The sequence below is a fragment of the Mugil cephalus genome, chromosome 12 (assembly GCF_022458985.1).
Source record: "Mugil cephalus isolate CIBA_MC_2020 chromosome 12, CIBA_Mcephalus_1.1, whole genome shotgun sequence".
Taxonomy (NCBI): domain Eukaryota; kingdom Metazoa; phylum Chordata; class Actinopteri; order Mugiliformes; family Mugilidae; genus Mugil; species Mugil cephalus.
The window spans coordinates 14,316,186-14,337,281 of NC_061781.1; the positions used below are offsets into that span (position 1 = coordinate 14,316,186).

At 44.6% G+C, this 21,096-nt stretch overlaps 2 protein-coding genes across 8 annotated transcripts in view; one reads left to right on the top strand and one right to left on the bottom strand.

Moving 5' to 3' along the window:
• The window catches only part of dync1i2a (dynein, cytoplasmic 1, intermediate chain 2a), a 19,812-nt gene extending 18,357 nt beyond the window's left edge, over positions 1-1,455 (top strand). For all 4 annotated transcript variants that reach the window (XM_047600297.1, XM_047600298.1, XM_047600299.1 and 1 more), the window contains 2 exons: positions 123-248; positions 531-1,455. In XM_047600297.1, the coding sequence (XP_047456253.1) occupies positions 123-248; positions 531-644 (240 nt within the window). In that variant the 3' untranslated portion in view covers positions 645-1,455. The remainder of the gene's footprint in view (positions 1-122; positions 249-530) is intronic.
• LOC125017325 (calcium-binding mitochondrial carrier protein Aralar1-like) lies at positions 1,405-19,378 on the bottom strand. 4 transcript variants are annotated; one of them, XM_047600296.1, is made up of 19 exons: positions 19,074-19,243; positions 18,892-18,972; positions 18,717-18,770; positions 16,510-16,652; positions 15,654-15,769; positions 14,847-14,986; positions 12,886-13,032; positions 12,581-12,719; positions 11,137-11,230; positions 10,133-10,217; positions 8,814-8,895; positions 7,654-7,812; positions 6,549-6,601; positions 6,245-6,325; positions 4,151-4,291; positions 2,775-2,913; positions 2,306-2,464; positions 2,075-2,165; positions 1,405-1,995 (listed from the first exon to the last, which is right to left on the bottom strand). In XM_047600296.1, the coding sequence occupies exons 4-19, from the start codon at positions 16,617-16,619 to the stop codon at positions 1,797-1,799; spliced, it is 1,935 nt and encodes a 644-aa protein (XP_047456252.1). In that variant the 5' UTR covers positions 16,620-16,652; positions 18,717-18,770; positions 18,892-18,972; positions 19,074-19,243; the 3' UTR covers positions 1,405-1,796. The 4 variants fall into 4 exon arrangements, with proteins under 4 accessions (XP_047456252.1, XP_047456249.1, XP_047456250.1 ...); XM_047600293.1 differs by lacking the exons at positions 18,892-18,972; positions 19,074-19,243 and adding an exon at positions 19,270-19,378; XM_047600294.1 differs by having other exon boundaries at positions 18,717-18,972.
• Between the last annotated feature and the right edge of the window lie 1,718 nt (positions 19,379-21,096).

The following is a 21,096-nucleotide window of genomic DNA, read 5'->3' on the forward strand; positions in this document are numbered from 1 at the left end:
CACACGTCACTGCATCAGTCTCCCGTTGAATGTTGAGAAGGGAGAACTCACTCGTTGCTTAAAAGTGTTGCTCTGCGTGTTTCCTCTCCTCTGATTGTTGTTCTGCGGCGTTGCTGTCGCAGGTCCCCACCGCCAGCGTCACAGTAGACGGTTGCCCGGCCCTCAACAGGGTCAGGTGGGCTCAGTCTGGCAGGGAAATCGCCGTGGGAGACTCTGATGGACGGGTTCTCGTGTACGAAGTTGGAGAGGTGAGCACCTTTTACATTTCACGCTGTATTTTTTTAATAAAATCATAATCACTCTACGCTCACCACTGTGTTGTTGCAGTCTTGATTTAGCCTGCGCTATAGCATATATTTAATTTGTTAGCGATTGTTTGCACAGCATGGGCAGTCCACCTTAATGAGATGTTTTTGAGAGCAGGTCTCAAGTATTTAACTTGAGCGGTCGTGTGCTGTAATTCAGCCACAGTCAGTGAAAACGTCGAGTGTTACTGGAGTCACGCCTCTGCTCTCGCTTTTCTCCCACAGCAAATTTCGGTGCCGCGAAACGACGAGTGGACCCGTTTCGTCCGCACGCTGGCGGAGATCAACGAGAACAGGGATGACGCAGAGGAGCTGGCGGCTCAGCGTCTGGCCGCGTGAGCTCGTCGCTGCCGCGGACGCCATGTTTATAGGGACCAGTGGTGCGCTTGTTACTATCAGCCCCATTTAAGTAGAAGGTAAAGATGTAATGACAACATGACAACGGAGGGGGAGAAAAAAAAAGCAGCAGAAAGGAGTATGGACATCTTTCAATTTCCAACTTATTTAGACAACTGCCTTCTCAGTTAGCTGGACCGTCACCAGTCTTCCTCAGATTAACTCAGGCGACAAGGCTATCAGACACTAACACGAAGCCATACTCACATCACGGTCATCCTTTCTTCAACCAGATGCCTTAAAAGTTTCATTTTAATCTTGATTGTAAAATCCTTACCTATCCTTTATTAACAGCATGTTGACACAAGCCTTAATTTAGATAATTTTTTTTTTAAAGCCTAACAGGTGCTTCAAAACCGAGTCCGAGTTCTGTTTCCACCAAAGTAAATCAATCACATCTGCAAACACAGGAATGTAATCATCTCATAGCTTTAGCCCGTGTTGTCATCTCTGTTCCTTTAGACTTGATAACGGAAACATTCACTTGTTTGTGGCACAGTGAAATGTTCTTTCTACTTCGATGTTGTTTTATACTGCACTCGTTTCTGCTTTACCGGTGCAGCTGGAGTCGAGGATGATCATGTATGCTGTAACTGCTCAGCGATTTCTGTCATGTATGTTGATGGAACCTGAATAGAGATTTATTTGTTTTCCTGCAAAGCGTGGCGTCAAAACCGAGACTGTACTTTTCACAGTAGAAACAAACAGTTTGAATGATTTATTTCAATAAAATACAATAAATACCTTTAAATTATTTCCCCACGTCCCTGGTCGTGATTTTAAAATAAACGCTTTGAAAATATCTGTACATCCTTGTGTCTCTTAAAGGCAACTGGCACATGCACACCGAAGCTATTATTGCACACCCGAAAAAGAAAAACGAAAAAGAAAAAACAACAGTTACAATCCTCTGTGATGCCATAATGTCCCTCTGTTGAGAAGTACAATATGTACAGTAAAATTGTGCAAGCTATGCAAAGGAAATCCAGTAAAAGCCAAACTCATGCAGCATTCAAAATAAGACGCTCAGATGCATTGAACTGGTTCGGTGAAGTCGTTTCGTAGGAGCATGCAGCCCTTGCAGTCACAACGGTTTTACGAGGCCTGAGGAGGAGCCGCTGGTTTGATCGTCACCCCCCCAGAAGACTTGAACTTTGGCAGGTGGAGACCGAACTTTCTCTCCACTCCGGCGAAGGTTGCGGCAGCCAGGTGGTAGCCGCCCACGTGGTCAGCGGTCACGGAAGGAAGATCCCGGGCCCCGGGTTTGGGAATAGGCTCGGATCCAGTCGGACGACTAGAGAGAAAAAGGCGCATTAAGAGGCAACGCACTTCAATACGTGAACTCCTATTAAAACCACAGCGAAGGTACTTACTGTCCTCCAAAGTCAACGTAGAACCATCTCTGCAACAGCTCATAGGTCACCAGGGTTACGCCGAACTGCGGTGATGACCTGAAGACGCGAGCTGATGGAAGAAAGTTTAAAAACACGGCATTCAGTGTTTTTCTGCGCTCACGTTCTACGCGATTACAGCCGCTATAGTTGAGTTTCATTTCCAGTCATGAAAGCACTTTAAGGACAATAAGTGTAGAGCGTGTGCATTACCTCCTGCGCCCTTCCAAAATGCCCTGAAACCTTCCTCGTGGAGGATCTTCCTGAAGCAGTCGATGACTCCGCTGTATGTCGTCTGGCCCGCTCGGGCCGCCACCTGGAGCCTGGTCTTGATGACATCGGCAGGGGTCACCAGCGAAGCCGCCGGCACACCTTGTTTTGTTGGGGAAATTTTTTTTTTTTTTTTTTTCAGAAAAAGCACATAATGAAGCGCTTTCACTATGCACAGATGGTGTCACATTCTGATATCCCCGCCGCAGCACCATGCAGGGCCTGAAATGGCTATACCTTCATAACAAAAGCACTGCATATACTGTCGGGCTATTGAGGGGTTCAATGGATGGAGAAAACACAAACGGGGAGGAAACCGAAATGCATACTGTGACACAACATACTTTGTAAGACACAACATGGTTCTGTTTGGATGTTCAGATCCTCTCGGCTTTTTCCCGATGGTCGTTACCTGCAATAGCTCCAGCGGTGAGCAGCTGCAGAGGCCCCAGCCTTCCATCCTCGTCTGCCAGCATCTCCTTAGTGTGGGCATAAACAGGGAAGTAGATGGCGGAGAAGGGGATGTCACGCAGGAAGCAGGCTTTGGCTCCCTAACGGAAAAACAAAAAAAAAAATATATAAGCATCTTGACAGGGATGACAAATAGGCAGAGACAGTGGCTGAGTTGGTTTGTCTTGAGGATTAAGTGGTCTGGGAGCTGATTTATTCAACCTGCAGGGGGCTTTAGTGCTGATGATGGGGCCAAAGAGCCCCAGGCAGAGCTGCAGCACCGGGCCTCCAGAGAGAAATCCATCACACACACACACACACACACACCATAGACCTCAGCGTGCTGGCTTCTTCCACCAAGAGGAAGTCGGCTTTTTCTTTTTTCTTTCTTTCTTTTTTTTTTTTTAACAAGCCACACACTGTCTGCCACTCGTTAAAATATGGAGTATGAACACATGAGTGGAGCTGTAAGTAAAGCCACAAGGATCTGGAAGAGAGCAGTAGCCGAGCGTAATCCCTGACTAATTTGCTGTTGGTTGTCGGCCGCAGGTCCGTTTGCATGTTTAACGCTGTTTTGGAAAATTGCAAACAGTCAGCGAGGCAATGTTTGATCTTGACAATTCTGTTTCTGATCTACATTACGTCTGTGTACACACACAACTGTTGTTGTTCAGATACGGTAGTGTTTCATCTGTGCATGGTTATAGGAATGAAATCAATTCACATGGTAATATACGGAGGTGAAACGTAGGGGACGCTTACATGCTTTTAACTACAAGTTTAGCATTAGTTTTTGAATTTCATCACATTTAAGATAAAAGTATTGCACATTTAATTCCATTTATAGTTTCTTAGTTGCTGCACCTTCACTAGTTACAACATTAAAATGGTCCTTAATTGTAATTTTCATTGCTGAAGTGAACCTAAGTGAACTTAATGCTGTAGAATTGTGGTATGATTGCTAACAGCAACTAATCAGCTGCAAACTACTTCATAGTTGAGCTACGTTAAAAATACATTTTTTAAGTAATTTTACAACCAAAAACAGGTCAAATGTATTACCTTTTCCTTTTAAGTGAAATAATTGATTCTTTATTGGGCTTTGGTCGCAAATATGAGCACGTTTCATAAGATAATACAATTAATCAAGAAACTACCAAGCAGATTATTTGATGACGTGGGTAACTGTTAGCTGCAGCACGACAGAACAACTGATAAACAACTCGAGTTGCCGGTGTGTGTGTGTCTCAGGAAGCTCCGCGCGTCTTTCGCTGCCCTTGAATGACAGTTAGCAGAGGTTGGTGCGGACGTCATGGTGCTGCAGAGGTGCTGACCTACCTTGTAGAGGCCAAAGAAGCCCAGGTCCCTCACAACATTCAGGGCGCTGACCCTGGGGCCCGTAGTGATCTCTCCAGCCACCTGCAGACGGATCTTAACGATCTCCAGAGGATTGGTGAAAATCACCTGGGAGCCTCCAGCCTGAAAGATGCAGCAGGGAAAACAAACAGTCCGTGACGGGTTTACACGCGGGGGTAACGGGGTTGGGAGTGGGCTTTTGTTGCAGCCGAGGTTGACGCATGTGAGGGGGTGAACTCTGGGCGAAAAAAAGCTAATGATGTGTAAGCACTTCTTCCACGCAGGAATTTTTAAATTATCTCGGCAAACCTCAGCACAACCAGACACTTGTTTTTCCTCATTCTGATCTGATTTTGTCAGAGTGGCCTTGACGGGAGCAGGAAAAAAGGCAGGCATTGATGGAAGAACAACCGGGGGTCACGGCAGAGCAGGCGCAGGGCGAGGAGGAGTCCCGGCTCATGGTTGGGAGGCTGTGACCCTGGCACCAGCCCTCTGCCCCCTCCGCCTCCCCTGAGGCACCTCCTGTGGCAGGGTGAGCGGCCCGGCCTGGCCTCGCCCCGCACACTTCCCCAATTCACCCCCTGTTCCCAAGGGGAGAGCGCTGAATCACCCCGGGCCGCTCGGGGGTCCGGGAAAGCGATGCCCTCGAGGCCCGGCACCCTCTGACTCAGGCACATTTATCACCCTCCCCGAATCTAATCAGGCCCCAGGATGGCTGCTGGTGACATTCAGGGCAGGGGTCTTATCTGTAAACATCCGAGCAAAGGTCTAAAAAAAGCTCTGGCACATTTAGTCATTTTCAGAGTGGAGGGGAGGGGGGGAATATCCGCTCCTCCGAAGATTGATGCGCTCGTCCCCTGTCTTTCATCTTCCTCAGTTCAATCTAAGAGTGGAAGCAATCATTTAAAAACTTATCAGATTAACCAGAATTTAAACTTCGATGCGACAACAAGATGACGCAGGGCATCTAGCATAAAGAATGATTCAGAGAAGCCTATGGGTGGAAAATATTCTGATAAAAGTGCAAAGTAAAAAACGTCCTTGTTGTCCTGTGTGGGGACCTGTACGCTGACCACGCCTCAGGTATATACCGCGTTGTCAAACTCAATCACGCTGAGCGAGACCCCGCTTCATCCAGGACCCTCCGGGGCCTCTTCCTCCAATTACCGCCTGACAGGGTCACAACCCCGGAGACCCCGCTCCTCCGAGCCCAACCTGCGGCCTCTGCTCCACGCCTGTTTCATTTCAACACAGCCGGCGGAGAGGCAGCGCGAGGGAATCGTATCTTTAATCCGAGAGCTGCTCCGAAAAAAAAAAAAAAAAAGTGTTCGACAAAATTAGCCAGAATAGAGGAACCAGGATTCGGAGTCAAATTTTGAGGCGACGCGTCATGAGCTAAATAATAATAATAACCTCTCACGTGAGTCACTTAATAAATGAGCCATTGTTACTGATGAAACATACAGTGATAATTGGAGTCAGGTGGAATTCGACTAAAACTCTTAATAAACCACTTCAGTTAATCAAAACATGAGATTATTCCCCGCCATTAGAAATCCAAAAGGAACAATTTAAAAAAAAGAAAAGAAAAAGAAAATCCACATGCAGGTGAAATGTTTCTTTGAAAAAAAAACAAAAAAAACTGCAGACTAGGTGGTTCAACCTGCTTCTCTGACTTAATAAAGCATGCACTCAATACTGATTTGATAATGAGTCCTAATAATGAAACTAACGATACTGTTTTTCTTATAATTTCTACTTTTGTATGCACTTTTTATTAAGTGACATTCTTAACTAGCCCTGCAGAAACTTCACAACAATTTAACAGTCCAACTACAGTTTGTGTGGTAATGAAGAATGTGTTTTGTGAGGAGTAAATCTGAAATGCTTCCACTGCAGTGTCATTTCCTTTGCACTTACTAATGAACCTGACACCGAACAATACGCAAAATCATCACGAATCTTTCCCTGCGCCAGCGACTTCAAACTAATGTGTGTGTTTTTCGACCGATGTTCTAGGTGCTCCTTCACTTGGTTTTTGAGTTCATCTGCAATCTGAAAGATCGCTTAACTTACACATCCGCCGGCGAGAATCTCTGCGAAAAGAGGGATGGCACCGTCTTGTGTGGTGAACTTGTCTCTGACAAAATCATTCATCTGAAAAAAAAAAGGGGAGAGAAGAATACGTCAAGATAAAAAAAAAAAAAAAAAGGCCAGAAGAGACACAATTCCCAATCTTGATAGCAGGGCATTAATGTTAACTTGTGGTTGCAGTAGCATCTTGATTGCAAAGTGTCTTCTATCAATGCGCTACGCATGTTTTTCATCCATTCGGAGCAACTTTTGGAGCACTCTAAGCTACACGGTGGGAATGACTTGCCGTGAGTTTGATAGCTTTCTCCGGGGCAACGCCAATGAGCTGCGGGACGAGACCTGCAAAATATTATTCATAGACACCATTAGAATACCTGACAGGGAGAGACAAAGTCTGGCTTGAAATGAATGCACATTTTTAGCTCTGCCGAATGAATACATCCACTGACGGCCGGGACAATACGAGCTGCGGGGTTCTTGTGCGCGTAAAACAAACCCATAAATATTTACAGATGGTGGCTGATACATCTGATGCGCCACAACACAAAGGTCCCATTGAGATGGAACAAAAAGTCAAAAAATATGACACTGCTGCCGCGTATGGGATCGGCATTGTTGAGGCTTGATCCCACTGTTGGTGGGGAACAGAGAGAGCTGTGTGGTCACGGACAAGATCGAGGGGTGGGGGGGTCGGCGGGGTGGGGGTGAGGGGCGGTGGGGAGGCTGGGTGCTACAGTGGCGATAACTGCCATACTGTTTCACCGTCTGTCCTTCATCAAGCCAGATAAACTTCTGAAGGAGCTGCTGAGTGACTGCTGCTGGTATGCAGCCAGAAAACAGCCGAGCGTGTCTGTCTGTGAGTCAATCACCCTCTTATCATGTGCAAGAGAGGAGGAAGGGAGGGAGGGAGGGAGGGAGGTGTGTGGGGGGAGGAGGAGGGAGAGGGGGGCTTGGAGGGAAGCGGATCAGAGCAACAAAGCGCTGCAGTGGTGGAGGCAGCAGTAGATGGCAGTCTTGACTTCCTTCACATGAAGAGCCCGAGGGGAGAAGTGTTGTATATCACAGGCCTTCAGCACCATTATCAGCACTCGGGCAGAGGCAGATCAGAAACACTGCTGCTACATGAATACCGCTGGTCATTTTTCCTCGGGGAACTCTCCCAGGTACTGAGATAATGAAAACGTGACCCCTGGGTGTTGCTTTTATTCACCGCTGAACAGAGAGGGCAAAGGTTTCTGGTATCAATTAGCAGACCATGCTCCTGATATTAGCACACCGGCTAATGCTTTCCCATCAGGCGGGTTGTTTTTTTTGCACGACGCCCACATGTTGGCCTGTGCACGGGCTTCCAGGTCCCTTTTAGACGCACTCCGAAACCTGTGAAGGATTACCTCTGTAAAATCCGAAGAAGCCCTCGTAGCGGAGCACTTTCTTTGCGCAGTCGAAGCTGTTCTTGTACATCAGCTCTCCTACGAAGGAGCCCGTGGAGCGCTGGTTCTGCATGCGGGTCTTCACCAGGTCAATGGGGTACACAGCTGTGGCGCCGGTGGCTACGAAACACAGGCATTTTCAGAAACACGAAGAACACGTTGCACATTATGTACGTGGACATTTATTAGATTACACTGTTTTCTACTTAAAAAGAGACAAATTACTGCTGCACGGGGAGGCGCCTTTAGTTTTTGACACGACAAGTCCTCAAGCATGATAAGATGAAGCTATTAAATGGTTCATGTTGTCCTTTTAAATAAGTTATTCCAGCTCTAGAATTGAATTCCAATGTCTTAGACAGCCCTCGTGACACATAGAGTAAGTCTTCCTGCAGCTGCGTTAGGGAGGTGATGTTTAATGACTTGTGTTTCTGTGCAAACTTAAAGTATTACGTTCATTTATTGAGCTCAAAAGCTGGTGACCATGAGAAACTGCTGCATACAGCGTGTTCTGGCGAAGCAGCGCTGGACCCACGCCTGCTATCAGCTGTACTTTCCCTGTCTTGTCGGACATCAAAGGCCGCTGTAATGACTCTCCTCTCAAACATGCAAACAGCTCGGTCAGCACAGAGGGTGAGAAACTGCTCGGTATCGCAACAAGGACATGGACGGGTTTCACCGTATGTCTCATGATATATATCTCTCTTCTGACCCTGCCTGAATTGGCCGCTGCTGAATGACGACTGATGAGTCTTTTGCGTGTTTTGGGGAGAGCGCGCTCGCACACACACACACACACACACACACACACACACACACACACACACAAACACAGGGTGGGAGTGTGTCCCTATCTGTTATGTCAGAGGTTCCTTGTATCAGTGTAATTAGAGAGGGAGATTCCAGGGAGTGCGGTTCCGGAAGATTTGTGTCATTCCAGAGCTCGGACCCCAACGACAGCCTGGAGCCAGCGGTGGCACGGCAGCACAATGCCGGAGCCTCACATCACAGCCCTTCTCCCTGCAGCACAATGGCCGGCCCCGGGGCCTCAGCGCGCCAGCCGGCCGGCTAGGGTTACCTCTCGAGTGGGCCGGGGGCTCCGCCGCAGACATGTCACTCACCTCCAGCGATTGAGCCCAGGGTAAACCTGTAGGCAGACTCCGCAGCCTGGAGCCAGACGGGCCGAGACGTTTCGTGGCCGTGCTGTATGGGAGAAAGAGACACCGGTGGTCAAATGAATCTGGAGAAAGACAGAAAGGGGGATCAGAACACTAACCATGAATCGGCAGGCTATTAAACCACAGCAAACCAGATACATTGTGGAAAAGGAGAACGCTGTGGGGTACTCAACGACGGAGGAAGGCGATGGAATGTGCGCATTTGATTCGTCACCAGCCAGTATTAAATGTCACAGACAGGGCTGGCCTGGGCACAGCAAATGACTGTGTGAACCTGTAGCCGAGATTTCCCCACGAGCATGCACGTGGTACGCTACAGGCTGAAGGTCTTCTTTTATTTTTACAGCAAAGTATGATTTCTGCGCTATCCGCTTGATCTCTGCATTGGTGTTTGATGTTGAAAGCAGAGCCCTTTTGTTTTCTCTGTGGTGCAGGGGAACAGATTAGCCCCACAACCCTTTTCCATGTACGGATAAGAATCTACATGAATATTACACAGTCTCGAGTGAGACTCCGTTAAAGTTTGTGTGTCTGTGTGAGTGTGCGCAGGTTGAGGCAATGTGTAACTTCTCCCAGACCAGATGCGGAGGCAGGCGAGCAGATCGCCCTTTTCCTCTTCCCAGATGCTTCCACCGAGGGTTGCATGCTAACAAGATGGAGGTCTTGATCAAAGGGTTTAAACAATTAGCCTACTTCCACTGAAGGGCAGGCCTGAGAATTGCAGCATCCCCCCCAAAGGAATCAAATTCCAGACCTCTGAGCGAGAGTCCCCGGAGGATGAGTGGCCTGAAAGCTCTGACCACAGCCTGATACAGAGCCGCGGTATCCGGTGGAGCCAGGAACTATTTCGTTCTCCCACATCCACCTTGACTCCCACTCCCCTCCCGCCATTAGCCGACTTCGCTAAAGGCTCCTAAAACTTCTCGAGCCCCACACTGATAAAAGCCTCTTATTATTAGCGTCTCAGATGTGTGATTGCGGCTGATGTGTATGTGCAGCCATACTGAATAAAATAGGGAGAGCCTTTCATGGAGAGGTGCGACGCAACAATCCATTCCTCTTGTATGGCTATAATTGGTGTACTTTTATCTGGGAGTTATCTGGGAGAAATGCACTTCACAAGGGAAGAAAAACACGGGCACTCGGCTAATTCAGCGGCTGAACATTCTCCCTTTTTTGCTCTTCTCTGAGGAGGAAGCCGAGGAGGCTTTGATGAAAGGCAGGGGGGATGTGAGGCGTATTAGAGGATTGACTCGGGCTACCTGTCTCTGGGCCCCTGCTAGGTGGTACGGCATGGCTCCTTCCTCCAGCGGGGCTATCCTCTCGATGTCTGCGTGGTTCAGCCGCCTTGACACACAACAGCGCGGGAGGGAGGGAAGAAGGGAGTCAGGCCAGGAAAAAAAAAGCAAAAAAGCCCTGCATCTACTTTGAGCAGCAGCCACTGATGTAAGATTTTCCACAGGGCTTTTACTGCCGCATAACTCCATGTTACTGCAACTTTAATTCAAGCTCACATAAACAACAGACAAACAAAGCTGGACGAGCGCCCTCAGCCCAACAAGTAAATGAAAGTGTTGTGTTGCCGAATGTTCGAGACCAAAACATCCCCCGCTGGCCCAACGCATCATAAAGTCTGCATCCATGTTTTATGTTTGTCTTGTAAACTGTCCAGTGGAGCCACCGTTGTTAAAGTGAATGAGCAATAACTTTATCTTTACGGCCAATAAACAGACCTGTAGCATACTTATCCTATTCACGTTGGATTAAAAAATAATAATAAAAAAAAAAGTTTTGAGGAGGTAGAGCAGTACACGAGTGACTGCATGGAAAAGTAACGTTGAGTAAACTTGAATTTCAGGAGTTGATTTTGGTTCATTCTCTATAGAATCATTTCTTTCTCGTCAAAATCAGTTTGACTGATGGTTTGACTATGGTTTCATCTTGTTTCAGTAACACTACGCTTTACAATACCCGGAGACTGTGAGCTACAGAGAAAACACTGAGGTGACGGTGGCAAAGAAAACTCCCTTTAAGTGGGAAAAAAAGCACAAGATGTAAACTTCGAGAAACCTGAACAATATGAGAAATTACACAAGTGGTGATATAAATGTACAAATCTTCAGTCACAATTAGACAGAATTAGACAGTAAAAAGCTGTAAATATTAATAATTCAGTTCTGGAAAAAAAACAACATACCATCACTTTTAACATCTCTTACTTTTCTCTACATGTATAAAGTTACCGCTCAGTACAACTGGATCTTACCCGGAGTGAGAGTGGAGACCAGAGAGCTGGTACAGGATGTCAATCTCCATTGGAGTGATCTGACCAAACTTATTTGCAGCGAGAACAAACTCCTCTACGATTCAACAGAGAGAAAAGATAAAGCCGTCATGAAAACTGTCGTTCATTCAGTATCACAAACAAGAGGCCAGAGGTGGAACAGCTATTTTCTACTGTACGCTTCTATTGTATAGTACTTGCAAATATTGGTGTTTGTTTTAGTGTGGGCAAGATGTATAGAGATTATAGAAAATGTATTTAACCTCCTGAGACCCTGCGTCGTCCTCATATGGGGACGTTAAGTTTTATTGTGGCAGCTTAGTTGGTGTAAAAACATGATGCCAGTCATTTCAGTGGATTCATTCTGCAGCCGATCACGTAACAAAAGAGCAAAAACGTACAAAATCTCATCAAATTTTACAGTCGTAACTTGTTTATTTGTGTTTAATTAACTTTTCCAGTTTAATATGACACACAAATGTAACAAATTCCATCAACAGTCCTTGTTTGAGGACATTGGGAATTCATTATCTGCAATTCTGTCTTTTCACAGCCAATTTCATATTTTGTTACATATTGGTGACTTTATTATAATATACAGTGAAACAATCCCCACGTCCACATATAAGGACATAATTTTTTCCAAAAACTATTTCCTGTTCAAAGATGATGCTTAGTTTTTAATGTTCTCAGGTCCTACTCATCCCAAATGCCTTGGGAAATTACATTAAAATTGCGTACCAAACTAAAGCTCAGGTCTCAGGAGGTTACAGCCATTAAAACCAGTTCACTATGTGCTTTACCTCCCCGGCTAACTGAGCATGCAGTCTCTGAGCGGCGCCCCGCACCACTCTTTTATATGCGCTTTATATTCAGTTCTTTACTGCTGCCCGAGAAACTCCGCTGCCATCAGGTGGTCTTTCAAAAAGGAAACCTAATGGTAGTTTTTGAGGGAGTGAAAAGACTAAGTTATTCACTTCCACCACGGAGAGCTTCCTGTCAGACTGAAAGCGTGCAACCTTTGGTTACCGCTTCTCAGATCCTAAGGACTGCCGTGATATACTTGTGCCTCTGTGAATGACAATAATTATTTGCAAATACTATTCGAGCCAAAGTCTTTTCTACGAGGAGGCGTACCACGAAGAGAAAGCAGGAAGTTTGCATCTCAATGGAAAACACAATTAGGAGCAGATGTCACTGACGAGATACGACTATCTAGTACTCAGGTACAAATGTGGGAGGGGTAGTGATCTCATTACCAGATTAAAAATGTTCATTTACCTTCGTAATTTAGTGCTACAGTAAATGTTCCCTGTGTGTTCACTCACACCACTCTGTCAAGAAAGTTAAAATATGATCGAACAGCTACATTTCACATCACATATAAAATGCACACTTGATTATTTAAGGAGACGCTCTGCGGTACCTTTGGTGACAAGAGTGTCTTTGTGTGTGCCAGAGAGGGTGCTGTAAATCTTGCGGACCAGCTCCATGTTGTTGAGGAGGGCATTGAAGGCATTGAAGTAGGAGAAGCTCACCATGTGGGAGGTGCTGCCTCCTGCAGCCTACAGAGAGATCCAAAGTCTGTCATTTCTCCTGGAGAGTGAGACTACGGATGGATCACAGTCATGCTCTCTTAAATCATCCACCTCCTCCTGGATGACAAGAGTTCTTTGGAACGTGAATCACTTACATGAAAACTACAGACGTGGCTTTTTTTCTACTACTCACTGAAACCAGATTCTCCTCCACAAAAGGAGTCAGCATGTGGTGTCTGATGGTGACCATGATGTCGCTGAAGTCCAGGGCGGTGATGGTGCCACTTTTGTTCTTGTCTTTTTGTGCAAATGCTTGGCGGGCATGCTCCAGCTGCAGCTCCTGCAGCAGAACAGACACACACATGCACAGAGAAGATCAAGCTGTGAGCTGACAAAAGAAGCAAGGAGTGTGTTCCTGTAATGAAGAGCATCACATTACAAGTCAAGTGGTGAAATGGAACTTTGGAGGAAGAGAGTATAATGATATAGTGTCGGGCAGATGTGAAAGTCATCAGATGTGACAGTGTCGGACACCGGCTTTTGTAATCACCACTGTCCCTCCGGAGACTAATGGAAACCATGTCCTGAGAAGCCTGATCCCAGAGCCCGGGCCGAGCACCAGCAGGTGTGTCCGCAGCAAGATGATTCAACATGACAACCGTGCAATCAGAAGGGGATGCGGGGTGAGGTTGACCCGGGGTCGGCGTCTGCTGTCAAAGCTCATCGCGTATAACCAGAGGATTATGGAGCAACATCGCTGCAGTTTTGAGCCACGTCTCCATCCTCACACTCTGGATCTGATCACCTAATCAGCGGATTGTTGCCGAGGATTAATTCTCACAATGTTTGCTGATTATATTGTTAAAAAGCGGCGATGATTCTTCTTCCGTCACCTCGCAAACATTATACTTTTCAAAACTCGCGAACGCTCGACATCGTCTGCACTCGCTGACGTTTCGAGTCCAGACGAGGCTCTGAATGAGTAACGATCAAATCTGCGCATAGACTCCAGCTTGTTCAGCTCATTTAGAAGAAATTAAATGTCCTCGGACTTGACAGAAAAACAAGACAATAATTATGATTGATGGCAATGAAACGATGCGCGCACAAGGGTCTTTGGTGTAGCGGTGGGTCGCTTGAGTCAAGTATGATAAACCACAAAGTGCTCTGAGACATCCCACACTGAAGTGGAGCCTACATAACTCCTGGACCACCCAGTTTCTGCTTCAGACCACAGCCCGCCACCCAAAACCAGGTTCCTCTGTCGCGCAGAAGTGAAGCCTCAGTGAGACACAGGCGACGGCCAATAAAGCCGAACAACAAGCTTCCTAACGGCACACTAGGTAACCACAAACCCCCAGTAGAGCTGAGCAGATGATTGTAAGAGATCGTGTGCGACGTGCTGTCCACTTTACGTCATTTCCATTTGTTCCTCGGCAGGATGACAATGCCGCACCGCAGGAGGAATGGTTTCACGTTTATTGACGCGCACGCTTTGTTGGGAAAAAAGATGTGTGGACTGTCAATACATTTGGAGATGGAAAACCATGTTGCATTTCTAAATTGTTCGATTTAGATCAGAAACGTTAAAATTGTTGTAATGTATGAAGACTGAAACCCGAAGGGTTGAATATCAAACTTCAAACTTCAAATATTTCCAAGATTTCCAATGAAATATGAACTTTTAATATCTGGAACAAGTGGTTGAATAAAGTGTTTGCTGTTGTTTGTGATTAGTCCTTAGCTCAGTGCAGCACGAATGACTGGTTGGTTACTCTGAGATAATGACGTATCATTGCACCCTGTGCCTGTATGGGTTTTCTCAAGGTGCTCCAACAATAAAAACATGCATGTTAAGTTAATTTCTGATCCTGAATTGGCCATAGATGTGCATGTTAACATAAATCATTGTTTGTGTTTGCCTTTTGATGGACTGGTGACCTCTCCATGGTGTACTCCACCTCTCAACAAATGTCAGCTGTTGAAAATCTCCAGCAACCTGCAACCCCCTAGAAAAATTTGCAGTTGCTCCTGCGTCTATTTTCTACCTCTGGCCTGAGCTGGCGTAGCTGTATTTTATGCTAAGCTAAGCAAACTGGTTGTTAGCAGTGGTTCAACATTTCCCTTATAGATGCAGCATACTTATACGTATACCTGCAGAAACTGAGTGAACTCTGTGTAGCTGAGGTTCTTCTTTCTTGCATGGCCGAAGTGTAGCCTGATGAACTCACAGTCCCAGTTGAAGGGAATGTGGTGATGAACCGTAGTCTGGCTGAAGATATCACGTACATTCTCTGGAAAAAGGGAGACACGAGTGAGCATAAAAAAAAAAAAAAAAAAAAAAAAAAACACGGAAGAAAGAACATGCAGTTGTTAACGTCCGCCTCGTGTGCTCGGCCCATTTGTGGGGAAGCTCATTAAGGCGGAGGAAAGAGTCCATTTGGATGGGCGAGGATAAAGAGGTTGTTTGATCGTCTCGCGCTCCTTTTACATTTTGAGGGCTCCGGGAAAATGTTCTGTATAAGAACTGCTCTCAATTCCAGCCGCCTTTAAGGAGGCCCATTGCACAGACAGAGCAGTGCAGCAGCTTCTTTGTGAGACTCTCTTGGTTTATGACAGGCTGGATTCATTTCTCTTCCTGTCAGATGGAGCTGAATATAATGGGATGTTCCTCCGAGCTCGCTGCTGTCCTGCCATGAGATGACACCTTAGCAATCCACACTGGAAGCAAATGTAACACTCTATGAGCTCCCGAAGCCCGAAAAAGTCAAGGCTGCTACCACATTTATTGACTGCAGTGGAATAGCACAAACACGCCTTATTTTTCATTAATTTTGTTTTCTATGTCTATAAAACAAAACCAAACAAGCATCTTAAAGGCCACTCTGTTTAAATATCATGAATTATCTCCTGTAGTTGAAGCACCACCACAAACACGCGTGTTGAGCATCATGTACATACCAAACGAGATGTTCCCTGTGCCAGTCTTGTCAAACAACTGAAAGGCAACTATGAACAGGGCATCTGGGGCACATAGAACCGATTCAAAGGCCAGAAACTCCTGGAAAGAGATCAATCTGTTTGGAAAAGAAAGAAGAATGATTTGGATTTCATCATTGGGACGTGTTTCAATCAATACAGTGGGTAAAAAAAAATGACTTCTGCACAAAACTTAACAGTACTACAACCAATCAGAGCCATTTTACTGTGAACTAATTCAACTCCACAGCGCTGAGACGACGTGATTAGCCCAGCAGATCTTTGCCAGAGCATAATCAGTTCCCAACGGAGCAACTCCAAACCAACTTTCTACAAACAGTATGAGGGCGGGAAAAGTCTGTCTAAGCTGAAGGCTAATGATTACACATATTTTGGTTTATCTTATCAGTGATGCAGCCTTTGGTGTAAAAATGACTGATAAAGACAGATAGCTACTCTACAAACATAGTGGGATCACGTACTGCAGGAATATGACATAGCCTGAGTCTCTTGTAACAGCTTCTAAGGGTTTGTTCTGCGCATCTTTCAGTTAAAACTGGCAGGTTCTTCTCTTTCGTGTACTGTAGCACCGCTGTAATTTCCACCTCAGATTGGAACTGGCACTCCTCTCAGGACAAGTTTTAAGCGGAAATAGCATGTTCAATATAACAAAAAAATAAAGGCAACTTTTTTATTTTAGTCCTCAAAAGAGCTGACACTGGAGATAAGCATATTCCGAAAGAATGAAAAGTACTAAACACGAGTTAAATCAATACAGAAAATGTGATCGACAACGATCTGAAACGTCAACTTTCATCACAAGACTGTAGTTCCTCACCCATCTTTAGTGGTGTCGGCCACCCCAGCTATCAGGTCCACAGTTTTAGGATTGTATTGAGGCTGTGTATGCAGACCCAGGTAACTCTGTACAAAGTCCCTGGGGGTCATGTAATGCTCTCCATCCTCCACCACACTGGCATACTGCAAAGAAAACGCACACAGAGCTGTAAACAAATGTGCATCGACATGTAGATTTAGATTGAAAATCAGTACGGTAGAAAGTCTATTGTGTGCGCACAAAGATGAGGACGAGGAGCTCTCTCGATGGGTATCTCTTTTCTTTGAGATAATAAGCTGTTTTTGTTCTGGTTTCTATAACGGGCAATAGGAATCTCAGTTTACTGAGCGTTTTAAATTTATACAAAGCTTTGCCGCATCCCATAATGACAGGCAGCACCGAAAAGCATCCATCTCTTTCAAATCATTGTCATCCGTTCACTTTATTTAAGGCAGATTGGCAGCACATTTCAGCACACAACATCATTTCTATTTAAGCCGCACATTTGACACACAACATAATAAGGCAACCATTCATAACGCGTCTCACGGTGTGTTATTCAGTGTATAACATTTATTAAATAATTGAAATACGTGTTTTTGTGTTAGGGGAACAGTGCGATACGACTATCTTTAACAGCCTGTTCGTACTCGCACAGTTGCCAACGTTCACACCTGGAAGCTGATGCACAATCTGTTGCCACTGAGCTGCTCCACTAGAGCAGTTTGGAGGTTCACTGTCTTGTTCAGGGACACTCCTCCTGTCAGTCTAGGGCTCGAACCAGGTCTTATTCAATCTTTAGAGCACCACTAACAAACATCTGGATAAATTCATCTTTTGTGTAATATCTCATTTTAAATCATGCAGAACTTTCTCTTTCTATTGCACTGTATGCGTCACAAATAAATTTATTTTTAATATACTATTATTTATTATAAGTGAAATTAGAAACTGTTTTGGCTAATCTAGAGGACCAAATGGGTGAATATGCATCTGAGCTGACCTCAACCATTCTATATTCATATTTTTTTTTAGAACTCTTTCCCTTCACTTGTATAAAAACAGCTCGATGAAGCTAACACTGATGTCAGGTTTATACTGCACATATATCACTGTTTTGACTGGCGCTATTTTAATGATCCTCTCATCCGTTTTTGCTATGATTCTGAGGGCGAAACTAAGTGCTACCACTTCTAATATATTTACTTCTAATACATTTACAGCATACAGCCAATGAAACAATGACAAACCTATCATTGTGTCAACTACCAGTTAATGATGGCTACCTGGTATTAATCACATTTTCCCCGTTACAACTTTCATTGACCGTCTTTCCCTCTACTTGCTTGAAGCTACATACGCAATGCAATGCAGTGCTGTGCTAAACCTGAGATCTCGGTCAGGCTTCAAGACGTAAGGTCATTTTTGGAGCCTGGGTCGGGTTTCAAGTTGGAACAGAGATAGCTCTGGAAAGACAAGCGCCACATGAACTGGCAACAGAAAGGCCACACTCGTGGGTCTGAGCCAAGCAGAGATAGAGAGAGAGAGAGCATGACACGAACACAGTAAGAGTGTGGGAGGAGACCGCCACGCCAAGTGTTTTCAGGGCTTACAATTCAATGCACTCTGCTGAATTAATGTTTTAAGTGAAAATATTAATTCCGAGCAATTTATTGCCACGTTTCTCCATCACATGATTGTGTATCTATTCACCCTCACAGTAGGCCTCAAGTAGTTCTTAATCAAATTATACAGACAGTCAGAACGAGCTTCCAGTGATTAACTCTTCCACCTGAATATGCAATGCAGATTATTCAGCCCTGTTGCTGCGGAGTGAGGAGTTGTTCGACGGACCACAAGGTCCTGCTTTGAGGAACAAGTTTATACTCCAAACAAGACCTATTAGGGGGTAAACAGACCTACACACGGGTTCGGGGAATTAGTTGATTGGGAATTCAGTTAATATGAAAATCAAACCACACACTACACTACGAACAAACTCATATAAGTGAAGGGAGATTCTCCGTTGAAGCAGATCCAAAATTAGTCAAAGCATTTGTGTGACCTTTACTGAACTATGTATCCCAGTCGACACACCACAGAAACTACTTGCAACATGTTAGTAGACTTTTTATGCACAGCTTGTATTTGTGTGTTCATTTGCAATAATACTCCAAACGTTTTTGGTGTATGCGTGGACGTCTTACCTTCAGAAAAATAGTCTTCAAGTCATGGGGGTCGCCTCTTTTTGTTGTTTGCACCTATAAACACACAAGTTGGAATTCGCCATGAAAACAGCTGAAAGAGTCAGAATATCATGATGGTGAATACAGTTTGGGCTGCAGCAAGACGCTGTGCCATCAATAGAGCTGAAGTTCAGACTTGTCACTGTTTAGCTTTGATTTTTACGCAGTCTTCTGAGCAGGATCGATCCCAGGCGAGTCTAACAACAACTCCGGCAACCTGCGTGTAGAAATAACCGTGCTGCGATCATTTCAGGCTGCAACACAGACCAAACCCCAAAATCTCTCAGGAACACAAAAGCAGCATAGGAAAGAAATTACAGTTGTCTCTACGAGGCCGGCAAGGATGCGCCTATCTAAAGATGCAGAAATACAATAAAGGGGGGGTTGTCCCCTGCGTTTAGCGTTAAACGTCCGCGCAGACGAGCTGTCCTCCGCACCCGAGAGCGCAAAGCCCGCGGCCGCCTTTTACTGCTTTTTAAAATGAATATCTGATAAGAAATATTGACGGAGTCACCTTGACCGCCATGCTGGATGTGACGTCAGCTGCAGTGGACTGGCGCACGCGCTGGGCTCCGGGATGACGGCGTGCATGACAGGACACCGGGACCGAGACACTGCACTATTTTTATCCAAGAATTGTCCTTTTCTGCTCGGCTGTGCTGTGTGAGAGCAGGGAGCTGCTGAGGCAGACAGAGAAAGTTGTTGGTCAGCAGATGTGTTACAGCGCTTCCTGTCTCCCCCGGTCAGACGAGGACAAGCTCCAGTGAACAGATACAAGACTGGATAAATCAAATGTGACTGAAGTCCCTCAGTAAATTAAGAATGCAGCCACTATCTATCTATCTATCTATCTATCTATCTATCTATCTATCTATCTATCTATCTATCTATCTATCTATCTATCTATCTATCTATCTACACAATATTAAGCAGATGGTCATAATGTTATGCCTTAATGTTGTATATCATGATTTATCCCGTCAATCAACAGCATTTGAGTCAGTCACAGCATATATGACATTTACTACATGTTTTTTTTTATTTCAAGTGTTGCATTGCTTCAGTGAACATTTACAATAATTCATGAACTTATAAGTGTAACTGCATCGTAAAAGGGCACTAAGCTAGATTTAACAGGATAGAAATGGACATAAATCAAGGATGCCCTCAAATAGCAGCTTATAAAGCATTGATTTGTGCAGTAGTCAGACTGTTTAACTTTCACTAAGCTGCTAATTAGTTTGCTTATTAGCTTGGTACAGTAACCATATATGTTTTTTAGTTTCTTAATCTAACTTGTATTTTTGGCACTGTCTTGTTCTGCTGCTTTCCTCTGGGATCAATAACGTCTTATCTACATCGGATTATTGAAACCAACAAGCTGTTTGTGTAGTAATTCCTATTAATGTATCGTACTTGTTTTTATTAACACTTTTTTTGAACAGTAAGAATAATCTTTTAAGTCATAAACAGAGATTGGCAGACAGATATCAAAACAATACAGACCAGGTGAAACAGAAGCTGGTTTTGCTTATTCATTATTACTCATAAAAAATAGCTGATTAAAAATGGATGGAAGTCAGGGGAACCCTAAAAATTGAAAATTTTGGACAAAACAACCCTATTAGTCCAAAAAATGTAAAGGAACGTGCCTTTTGATATCAATGCAGATGAATGAAATAATGTGACAGCAAAAGCATTGTAAAAATCAGACAAATTAGACACAACATGTTAAACAGGAACATGGTTTGCTTTGCTACTGGTAAAAGATTTAGCCAGTGTTGCCCTTTAGGATTCAAAAACTTATAGATAACAAACTTCTAAACTAAGATTCACAGTTACTAGTTTTAGCTCTTACAATATAGACTCTGAAGCCCAGTTATTTACCAGAATGTGCACACTTGTGAAATTAGAAAATGTGTATTATTTATTTATTTTTAATTTCAGCACAAAATAGATTAAAAAGATTCATCTGGCAGTCATATCCACGTTTCCTACATGTGTGAAGAACAATTTAGAACCTGCCATGGATCAAAACACCAACCACATGATTAATGACGACATTGCACTTTCACCTGGCTCTTGTTCCCATGTAACACAGCCACTAAGTCAGGCGCACACTGTTGAGTTTAGGAGAAAATATGAACTTGATGCCTGATGTAACTGTTTAACTCCACAGTATTGCTTTTCCTCCCTCTATCATCCACCTCCTCAATCTTCTAAAAAAAAAACAGTCTGAAGTTCAGAGATCAAGCAGCATGTATTGCTTCCATGCAGGCACTATTTGTTGCCTAAGGATTGTAAAAGGTATGGTATTGTTCAGGAAAGGGATAATCTAGTG